The 15,889-nt window shown below is 38.2% G+C and overlaps 1 protein-coding gene across 15 annotated transcripts in view; it reads left to right on the forward strand.

The window, feature by feature from the left end:
- BCAT1 (branched chain amino acid transaminase 1) overlaps positions 1-15,889 on the forward strand; it is a 111,570-nt gene that overhangs the window by 58,102 nt on the left and 37,579 nt on the right. For all 15 annotated transcript variants that reach the window (XM_081483765.1, XM_081483773.1, XM_081483771.1 and 12 more), the window contains 2 exons: positions 905-1,015; positions 3,335-3,454. In XM_081483765.1, the coding sequence (XP_081339891.1) occupies positions 905-1,015; positions 3,335-3,454 (231 nt within the window). The remainder of the gene's footprint in view (positions 1-904; positions 1,016-3,334; positions 3,455-15,889) is intronic.

Here is a 15,889-nt window from a genome sequence, read left to right on the forward strand (position 1 = left end):
AGAACGTTCCTTCTGCAGGTGGTATGTGCAGGGCTCTGTGTCCACTAGGTTAGTTTGTTGTTCCTGTTGTTCAAATCATCCATATCTTCACTTTGTTTTAACCTGTTTGTTATATCAATCACTTAGAGAACCTGTGGTAGAAATTTCCCTTTAAAAAAAATTTTTTTTTTTGAAGTATAGTTGATTTACAATGTGGTGTTAGCTTTTGGTCTACAACAACATGATTCAGCTATACATATACATATATTCATCCTTTTTAGATTCTTTTCTCAAATAGTTTGTCACACACAAAAAAATTCCCATTAAAATGTTCAATTTTTCCTCTTTTCTATATATTTATCAACATGCACTAACTTCAAAGTCTTTTCATATCCCTCCTCAGCATTTTGTTTGTGGCCTCACCCTAAGAAGATGGCATTGCCCTAACAAGAATCTTGAGCTGCTTGGTTTCTGTGATTTGGGAGGCTGAACCACCTCCAGTCACACCTAGATATCCACTCTCCAGAGTTCATAGGAGCCAGATAAAAGGAAAAGATACATGGGTGTTTTGGGATAGATTCGGGGCAGGGTACTGTGGAGTCTTTGATTCCATTTCTGTTTTGTAGGCAGTCAGTCCACATTGTGTAGACGTGTTTTCTTCCAGCCTCCACTGATGTGTTATTTAACCATCCAGCTGCTGTAGTACAAAGCATAACTCTGAATCCCCTCCAGATCTTGGTGATAAAGGGACTTCTTTTGATCACAGTGACTAAAACCAGTCTGTCTGGCTTTTCTAGATTTAGGGTCTGTGTCAATAGCTTTACATGGTGAAGGAGATGAAGGGCCATGGAAAAGTCAGTCTTCAGAACGTGGGGATTGTTTTCATTTATTTACCTTCTAATATTTATTTTTCTTTTATCTTCAGTTATTTGAAGGATTGAAGGCATTTCGGGGAGTAGATAATAAAATTCGTCTGTTTCGGCCAAACCTCAACATGGATAGGATGTACCGATCTGCTATAAGGGCCACTTTGCCGGTACGTAAATTTAGGATCTTCTCTTGCAATGGGTCACTGAATTCCACCAATCGAAACGTTGCTGAGTACTTAGATCAGTATTTACTATAAACCATATGAGTTATTTCTGATCTGTTTTTTAATCAGTGAGGTAAAAATGCAAGGAAGTAACCGTCTGGCAATTCCACAATCTATTTCTTTATGAGTGTCTGTGAGGATTTAATGTGTTTGTGGGAGATAAGAGGATAAGGAAGAAAAATATGCCTCAAACTGCAATAATAAAATTTAAAGACTATATGAAATTTGTAGTATGAAATATGGTGTACTGCACAGATAATTGGGGAGTGTTTTCCCTAATTGCTTAAGATGCTACTAATAAGTATGCATGATTTAATTAGTTGTTTTGATATTTTATCCCAAGTTTTATTAACTTTTTTTAAAAAAAAAGATATAAAAATGTTTTCTCATAGCCACTGGGTCCTGACTATACCACTGTTTGTTATGGAGCAGAATTCATCCTGAGGTGGATTGGAAGACCCTAAGGTTCATGCCTAGGGAGGAGATAACTTAGATTACTTTCATTCCCTGAGACTTGAACAGGCTGCCTTTGTAAACTGAAAGAAGTCTTTTCTCCATTGAGATATTTCATTTTTCCCTGACCTTCACCTGAAGGTCTTTAGTTGAAGAAACCCAAGTGATAACTCATTTTTTAGCCCGGCTCTTCCTTCTCCTTCCTTTTTATTTTATTTTGGCTATGCGGATTCTTCGTTGTGGCATGCAGGCTTAGTTGCCCCATGGCATGTGGGATCTTAGTACCCCTACCAGGGATTGAATCCACGTCTCCTGCATTGGAAGGTGGATTCTTAACCACTGGACCACCAGGGAAGCTCTTCCTTCTTCCTTTTGGAACCCATGCTTTACCCGCTTTCTTCAGAGGCCGTACTATAGTACCAGAAGGAACATTCAGGTAATTTCTTTGGATTCAGTCCTAGTTCTACTCTTTACCAGTTACAGACAAATCATTGGGAAATCCCTTTAAAATGAGGACAGAAGAAAAGGGAAGTAACATTTATTGGACATCAACTCTGCCACAAACTGCATTATGTGGTTTTACATTCTTTGCATTTTTAATCGCAGCAGTGAGCCACTGTCAAGAAGGTATGCCTTGTAAATTTTAGCAGCAACTTTGTACAGATTAAAAAGCTCAAGCCCAGAGAGGTTAGATGACTTGCCTAAACTCACACAGAGCAAAGGGACAGGGCAAGAACTTGGATGTAAGTTTTTAAATCCCTAGTCGAGTTCTTTCCACTAAATCTTCCCTCTAGACAGGAGTAACAGGAACCCTGCACTTGACACAGGGAGGTGGTATGTCCTCGGTGATTGGCAGTCCTGACTTCTGTAACACTGCTACACTGTGATTGCTATTACAAATTAGTACTTCAGTAGCCAAATCCTGATGTCATGAACTCTATTCATGTGTGTTTCTGACTCATGTCTACCTTGAATAACCCATCACATCTCCCTGAAAGTATGTTTCTTTGGCCTGCCAAGTAAGTAGAAACTACTTGTTTTATAAGCTGTCACCTATTTAGTACATAAAACCCTTTTTCACCTTCGTGAAATAAATGACTCTTCGCTTTTACCCATTTTCTTATTGTATCATTTGTCTCTTACTGATTTTCAGGTTATCTTAATGTTTTCCAATTACTATCCTTTGTTGGTTATACTACCAAAAAACTTCACCCAGTGTGTCACTTTTTTTTATCTTTTGAGGAATAGAAGGTCTTAACTTTTAAATAGTCAAATTTTGCCCTTTTTTTGCTTTAATGATTTGTGCTTTATGTCTTTTATTTAAGAGTTTTGCTTTAAGGTGACAGTGATGCTTTGTGTTTTGTTTTATAGAAGTCTTAATGTTTTTTCACATTTAAGTGCATCATCAACTACAGTTGGTATTTGGGTTTGGTAAGAGGTAGGGAACCACTTATTTATCTTCCTTATGTGACTAATCTATCATTCCATCACAATTTGAGGGGGAAAAGTCACAGAAAAAATTGCTTGGTTTTATTATTATTAGTTATAAATATTTATTTATTTATTTGCTTACTTATTTATTTGGTACTTTTTTTTTTTTGCCCATACTATGTGGCTTTGCAGGATCTTAGTTCCCTGACCAGGGATTGAACTTGGGTCACTGCAGTGAAAGCACCAAGTCCTAACCACTGGACCCCCAGGGATTTCCTTCTTAGTACTTTTTTAACAGTCAAAGCTCTCATGAGGATCCTTTCTTACTGCTGCGGTGGAAAAACGTTGCATTATTCATTGTGTTTTTCATTCCTTCAGGCGTTTGACAAGAAAGAGCTTTTAGAGTGTATTCAGCAGCTTGTGAAATTGGATGAGGAATGGGTCCCCTACTCAACATCTGCGAGTCTATATATTCGTCCTACGTTCATTGGAACTGAGGTACAGACCGTCTTCCTATTTCAGGGTACTTTGGTGGGCGATTATCATTGTTTATGCTTGTGTGAAACTTCTAGTAGGTGGTTGGAAATAACCCCCCAGTAGCATCACTAATGCTCCTTTCCCTTGATCATTAAGACTGTAAACATTTTCTTTAAAGGGCCAGATAGTCAGTATTTTCAGCTTTGTGAGCCATATGGTTTCTGACACTACTCAGTGCTGCCATGTGGTACAAACACAGCCACAGCCACCAACATAAATGAGTAAAGCAAGGACCGAGGCTGTCTGCCTTTCTCTAAGACTAACCGCAGTCTCCTCAGTTACCAGTGTAATGCCTCCTATCTGGGTAGTTCTCCTCCAAGGTAAGAGTGGTAATGGTTTTGAAATTTGGAGGAGAGAGAGCTCCTGTTTTTTAATCTTCATTTGCTTGAAGTCTTGGGATTACTTGGTAAGGAGTGGGAGTGGAGGACCTTCTTCTCCCATAGAAAATGTTGAAAATAAAGTTCACAGTGGTACTAGGGAAATACCACTAATACCTCTCTAGATATTAGAGAGCTAGAGAGAGAGGTTTAAACAACATGGCTATAAGATCTCCCAGTAGTTCAGTCTATTGGTTGGTGACCTTTCAAAAGAAGGACATACTTGAAGTGACCACGGCCATCTGTGTGGGTGAGTATGTGATAGAAAATACAAAGACCTTGTCCCTGTCTCCTTCCTCTACTGAGCAAGGTTAGGCCCTATGGAGAATGGATGATGTGAGGGGGGAGACTGATTGTAGATGGTGGATGAGGAAGGTGTGGCATATGGAAAATGGGACAGAGCATTTGCTATAGTCTAGCCATTTTGCTGTCTCTGATGTAATTGTATGGTTACCAGGTTTTCCACTGGGTCATATGAATGTAAGCAGTAGAGAAATATATACGGCCAGAGGATAGGTACCTAAGTGGTCCTTTGGCATCCTTTTGAGGCCTTTTGAAAGCCTGTTAAGCATCTGGATAAAGAATTTCATAAATTGCAGTCTTCCTAATAACTGTTAAAGAATTGGGACAATTTAAAGAGTCATCTTCTCCTTAAGTTTCTGATATTTTAGTATTATTGAGTTTTAAAATATTATTATTTAACTTTAGGAAGAAGCAGTTTTTAAATTTTCAAAGCACTGCCTTCTAGTGATCTGGGGTGCTTTCCCATTCTAAGATCTGTTTCTTCCAGTCTTAGTTTGTTGAGAGTTTTTGTCATAAATGGAGGCTGGGTTTTGTTGAATGCTTTTTCTAAATGTCTTGACATGATACTGTGGTTTTGTCCTTTATTCTATTATAATGTATTATATTAACTCATCTTTAGATGTTAAAACAAACTCGTATTTTTGGGCTAAATCCTACTTGATTATGCTGCATAATTCACATTATGTTTTGCTGTATGCATTTTGCAAATATTTTGTTAAGGACTTTTGTGTCAGTGCTTATGAAAGTTATTGGTCCGTAGTTTTCTAATATACCTAGTTCTGTGATTTAGTCAAGTCTTTAGGCTCCTGAAATTCTGTAATGTAGAGTTAAACAAGCTTTTAAGTCTGATTTTATAGTCTGGCTGATACTCCCAATAATTTACTTTATTGATGGTCTTCAAATCTTTTCATATGAATTACCCAGATATTGTTTAAAATACACGTATTTATACCAATCCCAAGATATTCCAGTTGAATATGCTGTTGCTCAACCAAATTTAAGAACCTCAGTTGACAAAAATCCTGCCAAGTAGTCCCCTCCCATGGCACTCTACCAACTTATATATTTGATCATACTTTGGATCTCAGAATCAAGAATTTTTAAATATCTGCTTTCCAAGTAGTAAACTAAGAATTGAAAGAAAAAACTGATACCATTTGATGTCAACATTGTTTATATTTGGTTGCTATGTTTATATCAACTAGAATCTTCTAATTCATGGTACAGGCAGAAAAAAACAATCACCAGGCATTCAGAATGAGCATGATACAAATAGCATTCAGTAAAGCATATAGATTTAAACATTTGCACACCACACAAATGTTGTATAGTTCAGTCTGGTAATTATCACACATTGCCTTCCCATGGTATCTACATGTGATACGTGAGATAAAGGCTGGAGGATTAGTTGGTGCCCATGGGTTCCAGGTCAGTGGGATTCTTTCATCTGGGACGACTAACTTTTCTTTGCTTTCCTCTGATGGCTCTGTCTTGTCTCTGCCTTCATAGCATTGTCAGACCACCTCTATATCTGTTATTTGATATTTTGGTCTTGTGTGCAGCTGGCTAACATCTGTCATTTCATCTTCTTTTCATGGTTATCTTAACTGATTAAGTGGGTCTTTTATCCAAGAGTTACTTTGAGTTGGGTAATTTTTAAAGTGATGTAACCACCAACTTGCCCACATGTACTAGGTCTCTAGTCTCTGGTATGGCACTCACTTGTGTATAGAGAATATTCTGTATTCTTCAATAAACATATTTCTACTGGGCCCCAACTCAACCCAAATAATCTAAATCCGTGGATCCAAGATCAAACACTCTGCTTTTAAATAAAGTCTCCAGAGATTTTTTAAAAACTTGCAATAGAATCACCATCCCAAGTCTTGTGAAAGAATTAAAAATATGTCTAGCAGTCTTTAACACTTTATTTCCTCCAGGAACTGCAAACTAGTACCAAGGTGGAAATATTTTTATCTTTGAAAATTTCACTTCATCCTAAGGGCAGAAGTGTTGTTTTCGCTTTCCTGAGCTGTGACATGACAGTCTGTTATTAATTACTGCTTCTCACACTCAGTAAGGCTTAGTAGCTGCCATATAATCTGAGAGTAACTCTGATACCAACTTATGAATTTCATTACATTTTCAAAGGTACTGTGCTTCTTTACATATCTTATAATCAACAGTTTCTTCATTTTTTTTTTTTTTTTTTGTATTTCAGTCATTTTTTAAACTGTTTATTATGGAAATTTCTAAACATATCCCAGAATAAAAGATACAAAGTACCCCATGTACCAGTTATCCAACTCTAATAACCATCTTTATTTTTACATTCTCATTCAATTCTGAGTTTTTTTCCTGGAATATTTTATAGCAAATGTCAGATGTCATTTAACATCAAGATATTTAAACATGCATATTTAAAATGACATTTTCTTGCATACTACAATACCATTATTAACACAAAAAAATTAACTCCAGCCCCTTTTGTCTAATACCAAACAGTTTCTTCATTTTTAAAATTATTTTTCGTAAGTCTGACTCTTTGCGACCCTATTGACTGTAGCCTGCCAGGGTCCTCTGTCCCTGGGATTTTCCAGGCAAGAATACTGGTGTGGGTAGCCATTCCCTTCTCCTGAGGATCTTTCTGACCCAGGGATCGAACCTGGGTCTCCTGTATTGCAGGCAGATTCTTTACCATCTGAGCTACAGGAAAGTCCTAATACCTATGTAGCAATCTTTTTGTGTAATTCTTCATGTCTTCTGACCTTCTTTGACAATAATTGGATTCATTACTAAAATCCTTTGAGATTTAGGATGGTAATAAACAGAGTATTTATTGGGACATGTATTAATAACTAATTAATTAGTTAAATAGCCAGTGAGTAGAGATTGTTGAAAAAAAAATTTTTTTTAAGTTTACATTATTAAACAAAATGCTGAACAGTATTACATAAGCTTTTTGTAAAATAGAGAGACTAAAATCATTCATGATCCCAAACATATTCTGATGTTAAAAGAGAATTTTGGTGGCTTAGTGGTAAAAAAATCCGCCTGCCAATGCAGGAAACCTGGATTCAATCCCTGATCTGGGAAGATCCCAAATCCTGTGCACAACTATTGAGCCTATGCTCTGGAGCCCAGGAACCACAACTGCTGAGCCCTCGTACTGCAACTACTGAAGCCCATGCACCCTAGAGCCCATGTGTTCCACAACAAGAGAAGCCACCACAATGGGAAGCCTGCTTGCCACAACTAGAGAGTAAGCCCTGCTCACCACAACTAGGGAGAAGTCCACATGGCAATGAAGACACAGCATAACCAAAACTAAATTTAAAAAAAGAGAGAATTTCAGCATCATTTTAATCAATATCTTCTGAAATATTTGCAGGTAGTTGAAAACTTAGAAATTAAAAGCTGGAGTGTTTCAAACCGCTGCTGATTGTTAATTAGAAATTAGATAAAACCTGAAATCATATTTAAATTAAAAAAATTCATAGACCTGTCATTCTTTTCCTTTTATCACCTTGTAAAGTCTTTATATTCCATATATAATTTTACCTATAGTCATAACAATTTCCATAAAAAGAATTCCCTTTATTCATAGTCCTTGTTTATTTATGCCTATATATCTTATCATCTTTTCCCTTCACAATTAGCCTCTAAATGAAAGAATCTGAACAGATTTGAAAACTGGCTATCAGAGCAGCAATTTGTAATCATTCACTTGGGTTTTGTCCCTACTTTTAATGTATTCTTTTGCAGTCCTTTTTGAGATTATATATATATATCTCATTCTGCTGTTATAAACCACCTTAAAATCTTGCTTGCATAACTGTTAACATGTTTTGTATTAACAGCCCCCTTTTTAGTATCTTCAAATCTCAATTATCTGTTTTTAGAGATACAGCTTGTCTGCATTGATTTTGGTCTGTGATGATCAGCTTGCTATTATCAGGCCACTCCCCCACATCCTCTTGAGGCTGTTCTTGTTCATTTCAGCATTATCACAGGAGATGATAGTTATTTGTTATTCTCTTTATTTTTACTTTGAAGTGTTGGTGCACTTAGTTAATAATGATACCCCTCAGTTCATACCACTTACCATTTTGGGGCAGAATGTGACCATCTCTTTGGTTTTTTTATTCCCTTCTCCATCCCTTCTTTCAGCCTCTGGAAATCGTTCTCATGTATTGAATGAACATTCTTTTGGTTTATATGTGTTTTAAGTATTTCTTATTACCTTGGACCCCCGAATTATAATTTATATAAATGGTTTTGTCCCACACACCTCACTGTGTATCTTAATGTTTTCCCTCCACACTGTGTTTCTCATTTCTATCCAGGTTATTTATTATGTGTAGGTCCAGTCCATCACCTTTTTTTTTTTTTTAATGTTTTATTTTGTTCTGGGCTATAGCCGATTAACAAACAATGTAGTGATAGTTTTAGGTGAACAGCAAAGGGACTCAGCTATATATATACATGTATCCATTCTCCCCCAAGCCCCCCTCCCATCTAGGCTGCCACATAACATTGAGTAGAGCTCCGTACACTATATATTAGGTCACTGTTGGTTATCCATTTTAAATATAGCAGTGTGTAGATGTCCATCCCAAACTCCCCAACTATCGCTTTCTCCCATCTTCCCACTGGCAACCAGAAGTTCACTCTCAAAGTCTGTGAATCTGTTTCTGTTTTGAAAGTAAGTTCATTTATATCACTTCTTTTCAGATTTCGCATAATAAGGATCTCATATGATATTTCTCCTTCTGTCTGACGTAGTCCACTCAGAATGATACTCTCTGGGTCCATCCTTGTTGTTGCAAATTTCTTTCTTTACACACACACACACACACACACACACACCCCACATCTTTATCCAAACTCCTCTGTCATTTATCCATTCCATGGGCATTTAGGTTGCTTCCATGTCTTGGTTATTGTAAGCAGTGCTGCAATGAACATTGGGGTGCATGTATATTTTGGGGTCATGTTTTTCTCTGGATATATGCCCTGGAGTGGGATTTCAGGGTCATATGGTAGGTCTATTTTTATTTTTTTAGGGAGCTTCCATTCTGTTCTCCCTAGTGGCTGTACCAATTTACATTCCCGCCAAAAGTGGAGAAGGGTTCCCTTCTCTCTACACCCATTCCAGCATTATTTGTGGATTTTTTGATGATAGCCATTCTGGCTGGTGTAAGGTAATATCTCATTTTAGTTTTGATTTGTATTTCTCAAATAATTAGCAATGTTGAACACCTTTTCACGTACCTATTGGTCATCTGTATGTATTCTTTGGAGAAATGTCTATTTAGGTCTTCTGCTCATTTGTCAATTGGGTTGTTTGTTTTGGTGCTGTTAAGCGTCATGAGCTGTTTATAAATTTTGGAGACTAATCCCTTATTGGTCACATCATTTGCAAATATTTTCTTCCAATCTGTGGGTTGTCTTTTTGTTTTGTGTTTCCTTTGCTGTGCAAAAGCTTTTGAGTTTAAGTAGGTCCCTTTTTTTTTATTTTTGGTTTTATTTCCATTATTCTGGAAGAGACAGTCCATGACTTCTAACTGCTACAGAGTTCCCCTGCTGGACATGTACTACACTTCGTCCTAGTTCTCTTACTGGGATTCCATCTCTCTGTCCCCTTATATGATACTGCAATGAGCAGTTTGAAAATACATAACTTAGGGAATTGCTGAAAGAGTTACTATTTCCCTGAAAGATACCCTAGGCTCATCTTAAATTTTCAATCTCAAGAAAGCCCTGCCTCCTTTAATTCTGGAAAATCCTGGTTCTCTTTGATGAAACACAGTGGTCCAGTCTGCTGTCACACCCATCCCCTGACATTGTGAAGCTTTCCTGAATGCTTAGGGCTCTCCCTGCACAAATTGACAGCAGCCCCGTGAGGAGGTGCCTTTGGCATCACTTTAGAGATTACAAAACAGCCTTCAGAGGTGAAATCAGAACCCCTTTGCTCTTGCCTCTGTTCTGCAGCATCCCTTACGTGCTAGTCTTGGAATGCGGTGCTGGGCAAAACCACCTCCCTGCCTTCGTGGAACTCAGTGTCTCATGGAGCTTGTGGAGTGTCAGATCCATGAATGAATGTATTGGGAGATGGAAGTCACTTTTGTTAAGAAATGGGGATGTGGTTCAATGAGAGTGCTTACGGAAACGTAACTCAGATGGGACTAATAATTTCTTCCCTATTTTTTTTTCTTTTTTATGGTAACTTATTTTGATAACATGTCAATGCAGTCCATTGGGGTAAAGTATAATCTTTTTTAAAATTAATTTTTGCCGGAGTCCAGCTCCAGCTGGTCCAGGGGTTCCCTCAGGATGGACGGCATCAGCGATACGAATGAGAAGACACAGCGAGTCTCGGTGTTTCCAAGTGTCTCCTGACTTTATTGTTTTTTAAGACAGCTTTTATATCTTTAGTTGTATTTTTTAAAGAATATAGGCACAGCAGATTATGACAAAGAAAGAATTCATTAACAGAAAGTTTTAAAGCAAAACCTGTTTTTCTAAGGGTTGATCAGCCAAAACACTTTTGTATCAGGCACAGCAGATTATGACAAAGAATGAATTCGTCAACAGAAAGTTTTAAAGTAAAGCCTGTTTTTCTATAATCTATCTTACGCCTTGAGCCCAACAAAAAGGAATGTGGTCCCATAAAGTCATGGTACAGCAAGCTGAAACAATGTAGTACAAAGGTCAGTTCTTAGCAAAAAATCACCAGCTAAATTAACAATTGTTTTATTATTTGTATTAAGGCTAAACTTTTATTTCTATAAGTTTTTAACTATTATACTTTCATTACGCAGGCTAAATACATTAAGAGCAAAAACATAGTGAGTAAATATAGACTAAGTAGCAGTTTCATAAAGCAATATTTCTTATATTTCCTAATAAGCCTTTTTCCTACGAAGAGCTCTGTACCTATTGGGGCTTTCGTGTGTTAGGCTCTCAATGCTGTTTATTGTTAAGGAGTAGTCATGCACATTAGCTCCAAAGGCACAGGTATATTTATTAAATAAACCAATATGCCAGCAAGAAGAATTTAGATTAATATACTCCATATCCTAGACAATCCCATCAGGGTGCCACCATTTTTTAGGGGCCTTGTCGATTGAGGTTTTAGATTGCTTTATATTGGAAAAGAATCAGGAAAAGGCCTTTTACCTAAGTCACAGAAAATAAGAAGAGGTCTATTGTAGCAAACATCAGAAAGACAGACGTCATCTTTAAGGTGAGCGCTGAGGCAGCCTTCCGAGAATCCCTGAGGCCTGAGAAGCCGTGCTCGATCAGTCCTTCTCCTCATGACACTGTCATGGGTGGGATCTCGTGGGCTGGCTCCCGGCAAACTTTTATTGCAGTGTGGTTGATGTACGATGTGTTAGTTTCTGCTGTACGGTAAAGTGAATCAGTTATACATGTACATGCGTGTGCTTAAGGTGCTCAGTCATGTCCGACTCTTTGTGACCCCATGGACTGTAGCCCAGCAGGCTCCTCTGTCCCTGGAAGGCAAGAATACTGGAGTGGGTTTCCATTCCCTTCTCCGTGAAATCTTCCCAACCCAGGGATTGAACCTGCCTCTCTTCCTTCCTGCGTTGGCAGACAGATGCTTTACCACTGAGCCACCAGGGAAACATCCCCCTGCCTCTCATCTTGTCATAATGTTAAGTCTGCCTTTGTGTCTGTTTTCTTTCCTTCCCTGAGCTATCAGCTTTCTTGCTCTCAATTATATTTGACACAAATCACTGCAGATTTTCTATATTGTACTGTGTATTTTACAATATGTAACATGTATCCAATAACACATATATATAGAGGTGATATTCATACACATGTATATAGAAATTATATATTATATATAAAAATATATCTATATCTATATCTTTACTAAATACTGCCAGTTTTTTAAAGTGTTTGTACCATTTCACTCCCACCAGAAATATATGAAAGCTCCATTTGCCTCATATTCATGCTAACATTGGTATTATCTTATTAATTTTGCCCATTCAGCAGCCTTATCTCATTGTGGTTTTAATTTTCTCTTCCCTGAGGACAAATTATGTTGAGTACCTTTTCACGTATTGACTGTCGGAAATCCTTTTGTGAAGTGCCTTTACGAGTCTTTTACCATTAAAAAATGAGTTTGTCCACTTTTTGCTCTCATTTTCCTAACTGTAAGCTATTTCATTGTACATTGTGCCATACTTAGTTGAATACAGGATGCCATAAATTATGAGGCAGCATTGTTTTATGCACTGATATGGAAAGAAATTGCCAATTACACCATGACACAGCACTTTTCTAGATAGTCCTGAGTGATTCGTGAATGAGTCATACCTGTTTCTTATTTTTTGAAATGCATATTTTTTTCTGCGAAAATCTGTAATTTCTCCTGCCATAAGATGCACTGCAACTCTTGTGACAGGCATATTTATTTTTACATGTATCTTAATAACAAAAGCTAACAGCATTATCTTATGGGTTTCTGCTGACCATAGGTCCCATTAGAAGACTTGGTTGTTGCTTTGCAAGAAAATATTGAATTGCACTTGTTTAATATTAATACACATATTTGTTTCGCTAATACCAAATACATGTCCCGTTCCTGTTTTTGCTTCTTTCTTTGTAGTAATTTTTTGGTGCCAAATCAGAATGCAGTTTTTTGAAGACATTCTATATGGCCTATTCAATATTTGTAGCCTCACCAATGCCCATAGACTATTGGAACTGCCATCAGTATGAACAGCTATTTCTAAGTCTGAACAACTTTCCCATGATTGCTGCTTAGCCAATAGCAATTATAAAATGCTGAGCCCAGATTTCAGACACATTAAATGTGAAAAAGTAGACATCTTAGAATCTGTGAAAGAGTGGTGTCATTTTTATAACCAGTGTCCTGTTGATCAACCATTATGTTGTCAATATAACAGACATAAGAACTATAATTAATTAATATAGTGTGCAGCGTAGGAAAAATTGAATATCCCCTAGTGCCCATAAAGACAGACATTCAAGGATATTTATTACAGCTCACAAAATTTGCTTAGATTTTTATGAGAGTAAGAGGAAAGATGTCCAGTTTTGCTTTGGGGCCATTACTGCTGGTTAGTGAACATTTGTTGGGATGGGGGAAAGTGAAGGAGAGGATTTTATTTGTTGGAGTGACGATGGGTAGAATCAAGAGTTCAGTCTCGGACGTGGGAATTTCAGCCAGTGATAACAAGTTGATGGGTGGATACACCAGACTGGAATTCAGGAGAGATTTGGGAGTTTAAGTGCTACATTCTTGTCTTTAGTATAAAATGCCTTTATAGGCTGGGGCTTAGGTGAGGTTATCGAGGAAATAGCTGTAGGGAGAGATGAAAGGAAGGCAAGGAATGAGATCTGAGGCAGGCCAGCATGTAGAAAAAGGGAGAGGAAGAGGAATCAGCTAAGGAGTCTGAGAAGTAGCAGCCTGGAGGGTAGAAAGAAAAACAAGAGGGCTTGGTGTCCTGGAATCCAAATGAAGAACATGGAGACGCAGTGAACTGTGGCAAATCCCACCCACAGGCCCAGTGCCACGAAGCCCAAGACCTGATTATTGGATTTGCCAACGTGGAGTCCTTGGTGATCTTAAACATCTTTCAGTGAGGTAGTGGGACAGAAAGTCTGAATGTCATGGACTCAATAGAGCATGAGAGGAGGGAGGTTGTGATTGTGAGTATGCATTCACCTTGTGAGGAATTCTGCCCTGCAGTGGAACAGAGAGATGGGTGGGTACTTGGAGTGGGGCAGGTGGTAAAGGGAGAGTGTTTTTTTGAGACTGGAGGTGTTATGGCGTGTTTCTAAGCTGATGTCAGTGATCTAGAAGAAAGAGGAAACTAATCAAATAGTCACAAGATTTCCCAAATTCTGCTTCTATCATGCATCTACTTCTGAAGGTGACAGTGTCAGCAGGCAGTGACATGTACGGGATGGAGGGACATCCAAGTACCCCCGCCTTGCTCTTTCCAATGATATTTGTCACTGAGAGGGCTCTTCTGTGAGTGTAGCATCCTTCCCTCTTCATCAGCCAACTCACAGGCTGAGACTACTGCAGTTGCCAGCTCCCTGTGTAGGTCTTACCTGTTGCTCTGCTCCAAGCCCAGTGCCTTGCTTGGCCCGGTCCATTGAACCAATCTGGATGGAATCCCGCAGTCCAGGTCTGAGCACTGAGTCTAGGTCAGTGAGGAGACCCTGGTTCTGAGGCCATAGCATAGTGTGGCATTTTCCTGGCATCCGGAGAAAAGGCTGGCAGACATTTTCTGTTAAGGGCCAGGTGTGTGTGTACATGCTGAGTGTCTTCAATTGCGTCCAATTCTTGAGACCCTGTGGACCGTGGCCTGCCAGGCTCCTCTGTTCATGGGATTCTCCAGGCAAGGATATTGGAGTGGGTTACCATGCTCTCCTCCAGGAGATCTTCCTGACCCAAGGCTTGAACCCACGTCTCCTAACGTCTCCTGCATTGGTGGGTGGGTTATTTTCCACTAGCGCCACCTGGGAAGCCAGGTAGTTAAATATTTTTGGCTTTGTGTTCCTTGTAACTACTCACTCTGCCTTTGTAGCACAAAAACAGCAATAGGCCACACATGAATGAAAGAATGTGTTCCAGTGAAATTTAAGAACAAAACTGGCAGCAGACTGAATTTGCTGACCCTTGATCCTGAGTTACTTTAGAAGGGAAATGAAGCATGGCTTTCTTGAGAGTGATTCATTTTTGGCTCACTCCAGTGCTCTTGCCTGGAGAATCCCAGGGACGGCGGAGCCTGGTGGGCTGCCGTCTACGGGGTCGCACAGAGTCGGACACGACTGAAGCGACATAGCAGCAGCAGCAGCAGCAGGGTACTTCCTCATCCCGTATTCTTGGCCATTTGCTTAATAATTCATGCTGAAATTTCTATTTATGTTTCACATTTACCAACCTATATTTTCCACATCGTCAGTACAGGAATCCTTGTCTTTTTTCTAAGGACCAATGCATTCTCCACAGTTCCAACACTGAGTGTTGACTAATTCATTGCTCAGATCTACAATCATTTTAATGTCATCTGAATGTCCTGTAAATTGGTACATGTTGAATTTATTTACCATTATTACTATTATCATGTATTATTTATTTAAAAATAGTAAAAATTGGTATTTATTGGATGCATAAAAAAGATCAGACCCTGGGAACTTTCAACAGATATCTAATTTAATCCTTATTCTAACCTGGTGAACTATTAGTATATTATCACTGCCTTTGCATAATATTAGATTTTAAAGTGTTCTTTTAGTCTTTCTCACCTGAGCTTTAGTTTTCTTTTAACCGTGTTTTTCTTTTTAAAATTTTAACATCATTTTTATTGAAAAATTAAAAAAAAAGAAACAGCTGAGTCATTAGCCTTTCTGTCTAATGTTAAATGTATATTGTCTTTCTCTTTGAACAGGACTGAGAAACAAACTCAGCCCTGTCCCCTACCTGTTTTATAGCAGGTGTCAGAAAATTCTCAGCTTTTGTTTTCCCCATGATATTCTTTCAGTGTCTATATATTAACTACCCATTAGTCTGAAGGCCAGCCCTAAAGGAAATCAAGCAGGAGACAGGAACATTTTCTCTATGGCATCAACTCAACAGATAAGGATTAACATCAGCTTTTTTTAAATAAAATAATTCAAATTTGCTAAGTAGTTATCTAGGTTG

Source organism: Giraffa tippelskirchi, chromosome 4, assembly GCF_054371585.1.
Source record: "Giraffa tippelskirchi isolate mGirTip1 chromosome 4, T2T-mGirTip1v1.2.pri, whole genome shotgun sequence".
Lineage (NCBI taxonomy): Eukaryota > Metazoa > Chordata > Mammalia > Artiodactyla > Giraffidae > Giraffa > Giraffa tippelskirchi.